General features: G+C 28.5%; 2 protein-coding genes across 5 annotated transcripts; one reads left to right on the forward strand and one right to left on the reverse strand.

Moving 5' to 3' along the window:
* The first annotated feature begins 1,836 nt into the window (after positions 1–1,836).
* LOC117162124 (uncharacterized) lies at positions 1,837–4,122 on the forward strand. Of its 3 annotated transcripts, none has more exons than XM_076623913.1 (4): positions 1,837–2,147; positions 2,352–2,577; positions 2,668–3,727; positions 3,794–4,122. In XM_076623913.1, the coding sequence occupies exons 2-4, from the start codon at positions 2,359–2,361 to the stop codon at positions 4,084–4,086; spliced, it is 1,572 nt and encodes a 523-aa protein (XP_076480028.1). In that variant the 5' UTR covers positions 1,837–2,147; positions 2,352–2,358; the 3' UTR covers positions 4,087–4,122. The 3 variants fall into 3 exon arrangements, with proteins under 3 accessions (XP_076480028.1, XP_033199873.1, XP_033199872.1); XM_033343982.2 differs by having other exon boundaries at positions 1,837–2,084; XM_033343981.2 differs by having other exon boundaries at positions 1,837–2,577.
* A 77-nt stretch (positions 4,123–4,199) lies between these two features.
* Positions 4,200–10,133, reverse strand: Suv3 (Suv3 RNA helicase). Of its 2 annotated transcripts, XM_033343977.2 has the most exons (15): positions 9,954–10,127; positions 9,623–9,858; positions 9,317–9,539; positions 9,076–9,244; positions 8,900–9,011; positions 8,648–8,778; positions 8,239–8,552; positions 8,022–8,163; positions 7,777–7,935; positions 7,527–7,706; positions 7,311–7,459; positions 4,837–4,982; positions 4,645–4,701; positions 4,466–4,560; positions 4,200–4,357 (listed from the first exon to the last, which is right to left on the reverse strand). In XM_033343977.2, the coding sequence occupies exons 1-15, from the start codon at positions 10,025–10,027 to the stop codon at positions 4,307–4,309; spliced, it is 2,238 nt and encodes a 745-aa protein (XP_033199868.1). In that variant the 5' UTR covers positions 10,028–10,127; the 3' UTR covers positions 4,200–4,306. The 2 variants fall into 2 exon arrangements, with proteins under 2 accessions (XP_033199868.1, XP_033199870.1); XM_033343979.2 differs by lacking the exons at positions 4,200–4,357; positions 4,466–4,560; positions 4,645–4,701 and having other exon boundaries at positions 4,837–4,950; positions 9,954–10,133.
* Positions 10,134–10,149: the final 16 nt, after the last annotated feature.

Consider the following 10,149-nt stretch of genomic DNA (forward strand, 5'->3'; position numbering starts at 1 on the left):
ACTGTTATGGGCATTCTTAGAAAATGTTTTCAGTCAACCAATACGACGACGGTTGCTTAGACATTTGTTTAAAAAGGGACACAAAAAGAAAAACAGCTTCTTAGCGTAAAACGCAACGATCCTTTGCAATTTCGTAAGTGGTTGATATCACTGAAAGTGTCGGATTCGCGAATTATATGCAGTCATGAAAAATCGAGTAGAAACCACAACTGTCCGATTACGAAGGATTATACATACGTCAACTTATCGTCTTTATAAATGTGTAAATGCTTAGATGAAGAATGGAAACTGTATACGGAATCACAGAAATCAATCACGTTGCAAATTTTGAAGCTGCGGTGTAGACATTATTTAAATAAAATATTTGGAAAATAATTATTTAAATAATAGATCATCTTATTTGGTCTTCATTATGATTTAATAGAAATATTTGAACGTGAATTTCCGCACAATATTATGCTTCGATCAAAATGAACATTTTAAAACAAACTATTGAAAATAAAGAATTTGCTAATCTCACCTTTTCTACTTCACTTTTATTACAATATTATCTTAAATTGTATTTTTAATGTAAAATATTTATCATTTTTGTCTTTATTTAAACCAATGCTAATTAAAGTATACATATTTAAAGAATATATATATATATATACGAGTATATATATATATATATATATATTATATATGTTGTAGATTTTGTTTGTAGATTTTCAAACAAACAATTATTATATATATATGTAATAAGAATATTACAATTTTAAACACGAATAACACATCAATTTAACAGAAAAAACAATAACAAAATCTTAATTAATTTCTAAATATTCCCCAATTTAATCTTTTAAAGGTTCAAAAGGTCAAACGTTAACAAGAACATTGAACTCGTTAATCATTAGAAGATAAAAGATACTAAGAAGTTGTTCACTTGCTTCTTTCCTTACTTGCTTCTCTGTTTTAAGGTGGAACATTTCCTGTTCCCTCTTGAAAATACATAAACAATACGTACTTACGAAGCACATGAGATTTATTACCAAAGAAGGTACATTGTTCGCAGATGCACATTGTTCTTTAATTGGGCAAGAAACTTTTCAACAAGACGTTTCATAATCAAATTCAATCGTTAATGATCAACTAAGGATATAAATAGGTTACTTCGCATTTGAATTCATTGAGAATTAGCTTCAAGTACAAAATTAAAAAAGCTGAATTAATACTTTCTAAAAAAATAAATATCTCTCGAGAAATTTGATATATCTTTTTTACAGAATTCTCGTCCGAAAACTTTGTCCCATATCTTCATCTCATCATTTCGAGAATTGCTCTAGTAGAACAAATTTTAAAGATCATTGAGATCCTTAACTTTAAATCCTTCCTGAGTATGTCTCCGTGTGTTTAATCTATTTCCTCATTCAGAACTACAACTCCGCAACTTACCTTCAAAGGAGAGTTCCTCAGTTCCCACAAACAGTAAATAAAGAGAAAATAGCAACAAACATTGACGTTAGAAAATAAAACAATTTTTTCATTATTTTAAATTTATATCAGTATGATTATGATAATTGTGCCTCATCACAATGTTAATGAAATTGTTTAATGTTGTTTTGAATTGTAAAATGTTTTATATAATAATACATAAAAAGTTTCCAGGTGTGTTCGAAACTGAAATGATGTATTTCTTCTGTGTTTCATATTTTCTACATTTTATGTTTAATTTTAATTTAATAGTATATATATCTGTCATTCCCTCATTAGATTTCTTTAATTGATCATTCAAATTTTGTTTTGTAAAACAGAGTTAAATGGATTCGTTTATAAAATTTTTACATTCTATATTCATGATAATAAACCAATAGAGGGCGATGAAAGTCAAAAAAATTTAAGATCAAAATAAATAAGTTATTAAAGATGTATTAAAACGTGGAAAAACTCTCAATTTCTACTCAAAATGCTCTGAATCATCTTTTCAAAATGAAGTGTAAAATTAACAACCACTATTAATATCTCCTATTAAATAATACTATTGAACGAAAACCGAATAGTTGCCTTAAAACAATATTGACGACTGGTGAACAATCATGCTAAATGTATGTAATTAAATGTGAAATTCCATGGAATTAATAGAAAATAATATTGACTGAAGCTTTAAGGCAAATATATATTAACTTTTGATGGTATTTTAGCATAAAGATAGTATAACCTAAATTTATTTTTATGATTTATTGTTTTGTACCATGTCACTTTAAAATAATTGTAATAAATGTATAATATGTACTATAAAAAGCGGTACAAAATGTGTAGTAATAATGTTATATATACTTTAAAGTAAGATAATATAAAAATAAATTTTATAGTGTCATTATGACGCGCAAGTGTGTATTGTGCAAGGAAACCAATTACAGAAACACTTATAGCTTTTTCTCGGCACCAAAAGATCCAGAGACTCGTAAAAAGTGGCAAAATGCCATAGCTATTGAGAATTATGCTGTTACTGATGATACATATGTCTGTAGCAAACATTTTCACAAAGACGATATTATTACACATTGGGTCAGTGGAGTGCCACCATATGTTATAACTGTAAGTTATAATAGTTTTGTAGCTGCTATGTTATATAAATATCATAAATTTTTAAATCATCACATATGAAAAAATTCTATTATTTTATAGATAAAATATAAAAAATGCAGACTGAGACCAGGAGCTGTACCTGGAAGAAATTATCATCTCGAAGAAAATGCACAAGCTCAAGAAAATTCTGGTGAGAGTGATAATAATATAGGTAAATTTAATAAAGTAAGCACAGTAGAAAAGAAAGAAACAGATTTCCTCATACCGAGAACCGAAGAAAAATTACAAATAAGTAATAATGGGAATCATAAAATTACATCTTTACGTTACCAACTTTCTCGTGATATTAATGATTGTATCCATAATTCTAAGCAAAACTTCTTAAAGAAAATGGAATTATCGGAAAATATTTCAAATGTAAATAATACATCTTATAATGGATCTACGATTAAGGAATCTCCGAAGCAAAGTTTAAATCAAGTAAAACAGAGTAAATCAACAAACTTTATGGAAAACAGTATTATTTCTGATACAAACTTAATGAAAGACATAAATCCTGAAGACAGAAGGGAGAAACAAAATCAAGTATCCAAAGAGGATTCTTATTTCAATGTAACCAAGAAAGTCTCAGAGTCTCCCTTTAAAAATTATATTTCTGAAGAACATGAAACAATGATATGGAAGCATAAAGCAGTGAAAAAAGATATTGCTTCTATTGAGAATCCAATAGATAATAATTTTGAAACCACAGAGAATGTATATATAGAAAATCAAATAATGTATAATTTAAATTATAATCAGTTAAATAAGTATTATCCTATGAGTAATGAAATTGATGAAAGTCAAATGTTGTTTGAAGATTTACTTGAAATATGTACAGAGGTATTATTACCACGTGGTTGGTCTTGTTTAGTAACGTCAAAAGGTCTCACAACAACGATAGTGTATTTGTATATGGGAATGACAGAAGGTGGAATGCCATTCACAGAGAAGCAAGTGTTTATTAAGAGTGATATGATGTTGCATTGTGCTGTTGTAAATAAAGAGATTAATCCACTTATTCATAACCTCATAAGAGAAGGAAAACATTTACAGGTACAGAGTTTATTAGATATAGAAGAACTTATTGATGAATTCAATCAAAGAACCGTCTGTCAAGGTATTTATATATATTTTTTATTCTTTGATTATTTTCAAGAAATAAAGCTTTTATTTTCTAAATTAGGTATATATAATACCGAAAGATTCCAAAATATGCATCGTATCATAGTTGCTTATAAAGATGGTATAAAATGGCGACATGTTTTATGTCCACTGATAGTGAATAACGATTCATCAAGATGTACAAGATGCATTTCTCTGTCTCACACATTACAGCATAAATTGAAAAAGCTTGTATGTCCTCGCAATCCTTCAATATTTACAGAACAACAGCAGAATATATATTCAGTTCGTCGAAAAAACAAACGTACAAACAGACAAGATCGCAGATATGAATTTATAAATATCTTCAAATAATTTTAAATAAAATTTTTTTAGAAGTACGAATTTTAATTGCGTCTTTTTACCTTAATTATCTCATTTCTAATTCCTGTAGGGAGTACACTAATTGTTTTAAAGATGCACAAAAATTATTTAAAAAGTTTTCTTTAATCTCTCTCGCATTATCTTTCAAAAGAAACATTCTGTAAGTCTCATTTAAGTTACAATAACTGAGTAACACGATTTCTTAGCTGCGTTATTTTGATCCGCTTCTTTTCCTATCTGTTGAAGTTCTTTTGTTGGATTCCTAAAAAGATTTATAAAAAAAGTTTATAAAAAAAGTTGATATACTTATCCATAATTTAACTGATTAAATTATAGAAATTTTTTAGTTTATAGAAGAGATTCTTTTTACCGTAGACCATTCTATTTTTAATTGTTCTAACATTTTTGGTGTTAGGAGACCTCGAGATATCAACGTATAACTTAATGTATCTTTCCGATGTTTACCTGCAACATATATATATATATGTAATGTAATTTATAGAATTATGAAAAATAAACACATAATGCTTTTAATATCTAACAAATTACCATTTGTTCGTAGATTTTCGTCCGGACAAGACGACTGTTCTTTATGAATCACAGAATCTAATAAAAGCAAACATTATTCAACCTATTTTTAATTCCATAAATAAATTTTCAATAATGTCATAAATAATTATAAATCAAATTCTATATAATCGTATATAAATTTTGTTATGAACAGCATACTTCAAACAATACCTGTTTTCCTGTCTTCTTGTGTACCTGTTTTCGGGTTCTTAAATAATCTTGTAATTCCTTTAATTCCTTGCTGAATAATTTTATCTAATTCTTCTTGTAATGATTTAACTGCATCTGCATCAGGAAACAAGTCTGGCATTCGATAACTACAAATAATATAATTCAATGCATTGCACATAATATCTCAGTAATTATGGTACGATTAATAAGAGGATGTTCCTGTGCTATAAATTTATTTATACCACGCCTTGTTTTCGAAATATGAGACATGCTGAGGAGAGTTTGAACACGTTTCATCAAGAATTAGCTTCGTACATGTGTAATTGACAAATTTTCAAACTCGATTTTTTTTTTTACCATTAAACCTACCAGCGGCGGTCAAATTGATCGCTCTCGAACTTCTACACAAATTTAACCATATTTAAACTTTATCATACCGCTTCATAATTTCTGATTTTTCCTAAAACATGTATACAATATATTTTTCGGTATTTACTTTTAGTTTGCTCTTTTACTTTCTGAGAAAAATTTGTACTCTGCCTTGCCTATCGTGAGCGGTCATTTTAACCGCCCGACGAAATATCTTAGTTATTCTTAAAATAAATGCAATCAGTACAAAGAAAAGGCTATCTCAAGGTCAAATGATGGACAAAATCAGTAATAACAAATAATAACAGCTGTTACACCAGTAATCTTGTCATAAAACATAATCCATCCCTCGATGAAGATGGCCACCAGCTGTCAAAACATATCAACACAGGCCCATAATAATCCTAAGGAACTGACATAAAATTTAAATTGTTACAAACATTTTAAAAGTCAAGAAGTTTTTTAGGGTTATTGCTCATTGCGATAAAACATGGGAAATGCTTTCCCATCTCCACCCTCGAGTAACCGTTGGTGGAGAACGGCTAATACTCATCAATGTTTTCGTATAAATATCGCCGTCACAGACCATATTCTAACTTGCTATTGTCCTTTCGACTAGAATACATCTCAGTTTGTTAGTGAATTAGTTAACATCTAAACTTGTTATTTCTAAAACTCAGACAGAAAGCATCTCAGAGCGTTTTGTGCAAAGTTGTTATAAAAGGAAAAGTAAAACATATCAAATTTGACAATAATTTTGTATTCCGTACATGGTATTATTCTGTGATAAATATTTATCCTAGAAATGTCAAGACTTTAAAAAAAAAAATAACGGACGTAGAAGAAGACTTTTTAGTGTGCGATGAACAAAAAAATTCTGCAACTGAAAACGACATGGAGACACATGAAAAGCTATTTACAATCGAATCAGAGTTGAATATTATACATAAGCGTTTACGTAAGAGCAAAAAGAAAAGAAATTATCGTTGACAGCAAAGGGTGAAATTGATGTAGAGAACCAATATATCGAAACTGGGCCCGATGGGACAGTTTGGAGAGAAATAGATACAAGTCCCAAATCTGGTAGGACATCAGTTCATAATATTTTTAGGGATATGCTAAACGGCACATAATGAAAGGACAAATAAAGACGGCATTTTATCCTATCATTGATCACCGTATAAGGGATCGTATAATAAAATGTATGGAAGAAGAAGCATTTAGAGTATTGGAGACTAAGAGGGAGCTAGATACAACAAAACTAGATGCATTTATTGCTCCGCTATATGCCCGTGGTGCATATCAGGCAAAAAATTTAGATGTCTCATATTTGTGGAATAAAATTTGGAGACCTGCATTTTTTTCAAAAACGATGAGCAGGAATGACTTTGCTGAAATTATGAGGTTTATACGATTTGATAAGAAGAGTGAAAGAAGTGAACGTTTACGAACCAATAAATTGGGTCCAATGGGGCCAATTTACAGAGAAAATTGTTATAAATCTAGTGCATACATTACTTTTACATAAAGAATCGCGGAAAAAAAGCCATGCAATAAAACTATCAACAAGTTCAGATTCATTACTACAAAAAACTTATCAAGTAAAAAATTGTAAAGGTTACAAAATTACGAAAATTTGTTTAAGATGCGGAAAATATTTATGCGGTAAATGTACATTTGTTAATAAGATAATTTGTAAAAAATGCACCAAAGTTGAATAAGATATATCTCTATATAAATAAAAGTGTCTAATAATTTAAGTCTGTAATTGAAATTAAACAAAAGTAAATTTGGACAAAATTTTATGAAAGTTCATCATTTTATATACATTTAGTTATAAATTAACCATTATCTAAGTTAAATCATAAAAATTATTACTTCTTTAATCACCAATCATTTTGACCGCACACGGTAGAATTAGGTATACACGAAGTATCGTTAGGTTTAGTGTTAAACAAAGTTACAAATGACAAAATTATATCTCATATTTTCAGCGTATTTTTTTTACAGAAAATCGTCTCTTTGCTGATTATACCATAATTGCTGAAATGCTCTGTGTATTAACACAGATGTTAATCTGTACATATTATTGTATAATTACTTGCCTTAACCAAAGATAAACATCCAATACATCAAATATACTTTCTAAACGTAGAAGATCAGCGAGATTCAATGGTATTTTAGGAGGCCAATTAATTTGTCTACGTAACCATAAAACAGTTGCCGGTTCATTGTTACTGCATTGTCGAGCATACTGTATAAAAAATACATAAAAATTTTTTAATATGAAGTTTTATAATTTTATTGATATTTTAATTTACCTTTAAAAGCATACTGCACGTTAGAGGCATCTTTCTATTGACTGGTGCACAACAAAACACATATCGTGTACGAAGAGGTAATGGTATATGTTGTATCGTATCAGCAAGAAATTTAAAATCATCTAAATTGCAAATAAAATATAAAGTGCTATCAAGTTCACATAACGCAATAAAGATATTCTGGAAAAGCAAAAGAAATATATTAAGATCATAATAAATTATAAATTAAATATATATTGAAATACATTACAATAAGATTTGACAATGGTGCATTTGGTAAATAATAGGCATATAATTCTATTTGATCTGCTGTTGGATGAACTCCAGCTTGTTCAATTTCTTTTGGACTCTGTTGTAGTAGTTTTTTTAATAAAGGAAGATCTTCAGGTTTATAAGTTGTTACAAATCCCTAAAAAATAAAAGATTAGTAATATTAAATTTCATCTACCACTAAAATGATTTTTAATTTATTTATTAAATTTGATTATAAAGTACCTTCGACCATTGCGTTCCATAACGACCAGCCCGACCTGCTATTTGTAATGCAGATGATACAGAAATTGTATCAACACCTACTACTCCTTTCTCATTTATAGTTGATTGAATAATAGAATAAAATATAATTCTACGAATATGTCTGAAAAAATATAGACATGTTTTGTATTTTCGTTATATCGTGCAAAAGGATTAAAATTTTTAATTATGATCTTACAAATTAAGTCCCATTCCTATTGCATTAGTAGCTACTAATATCTTACAAGGATCATTGACATCATTAAATCTTGCAGCTTGCGCTATTTTTGTGCCTGGTGGCAAACTGCCATATATTACAGCTACTTTATGTCCCATTTTCTCAATGGCACTTGATACAGAGAATATCTCATTTCTACTAAAACAAACTATACAGTCTCCTGGTTGAATATTTTGTAAGGAACAAAGTGCCGAGTTCTCTATTTCGAGTGGGGTTAATCGTTCATATTGTCTTATTTCTACCGACTCTCCAGTTGTGAGGCAAATAGACTGTACCTACATTATCACAGAAATTACGATATATTATAGTTTAAAAAATTTTTTGCTTCAATATGTTTATAAAGTTTATAAAGTAAAGTTATATAACGCACTATAGATATGGCAGCAGATTCACCACATAAATGTATTTCATCTGCTGCTAGCCCAAGAAGAGCCCTTGTCCATGCCCACCCTCTACTTGGATCACGTATTAGTTGAATTTCATCAATTACACCTACTTCATCTGTAACAATTATTAAAGTATTTTTTGTTCAAATTATTTGATAAAATTATATAAATAAATAATTAAATATAAAAGGTAATAATATTGTATAAATTGAAGATTATTAATTAAATTTACTTACAAACATTTTGTATGTTTGCCATTTCTACAGAACATGATACGTGGTTTGCAGGAGATGTTACATTCTTTGCATATTTGTGTTCTTCTCCCGTTATTAGATCACATGGTGTACCCTAAATTTATTCATATTTAATAAAATAAGTAACAAAAAACAAAATAATTATTTTTTATACTAACTCTGGAGTTACATTTATTAAAAACTTCATTAGCTAATAACTTTAAAGGTCCACAATAAACACCACTTTTTGCTGAGATAAATCTTTCTAACGCATGATACGTTTTACCACTATTCGTAGGTCCAGCATGAAATATAATTTTTCTTCTCTTAGACCTAGCTACAGGATACCTAAAATAATAATAATTAAAATAGACCTTTTTCACGTATCAACCTTTTTAAATTTTATAAGTTAACAACTACCAATAAAGAGGATTTCGTAAATCACTGATTTTTTTCAATTCATCTATACAGTCAATATGTGGATACATTTGTTTTGCATGGTTCAAAAAGTATGGAAATATATCTGTAATATTTCCAGAGCCTTGTATAATGTCACTTAGAATAATATGAAGATCTGCAGGTAATTTGTCAGATTCTATACAATGTTTCCGAAAATTTCCCATAGCTGAGGTAAAAATTACATCTACAAATGATTAGATAATTAAGAACAAAAAATTTTACAGAATTAATATTTTATCACATGATATACAGATACAAAAAGATTACCATCTAATCCGTATTTTGCACCTAGCTCTTTAATCGATTCAGTCTTTGCAAAATCACATAAAATTTGTATAATTTTACGTTTGCTTAAGATACCACATAATTCAATTCCAACACTTGCAGTATCTGAATCTTTCTTTACAAGAGCTGGTTTAAATAAAGTACTTATAGACTGTGCATTGCCTTTGCTTTGTTTATTTCTTATACTTTGGGTAAACTTAACTCTAGAACCTAACTGTCTAAAAATCATATTTATAAAATAAATTAATGTAATTACTAAAATTCTACCAAATACAATTAAGGTAATTTCAAGTATAATGAAATATTAAAACACCTTAAAACTGATGACACTATAAAATTATTTCGCCGTTTTAATTGTTCTGTAACAAGATATATAACTGGTATCATTTTTATAACTAATTGTATTTATTTTCATATTCTATAATTTACCGCATATAAACGTAAACCTCGCATACTAGAATAGAAAAGGTTAACCTAGGTGGCGACATCTTCGTTAGTGAAACAGATTG

Source organism: Bombus vancouverensis, chromosome 13 (genome assembly GCF_051014615.1).
Source record: "Bombus vancouverensis nearcticus chromosome 13, iyBomVanc1_principal, whole genome shotgun sequence".
Taxonomy (NCBI): domain Eukaryota; kingdom Metazoa; phylum Arthropoda; class Insecta; order Hymenoptera; family Apidae; genus Bombus; species Bombus vancouverensis.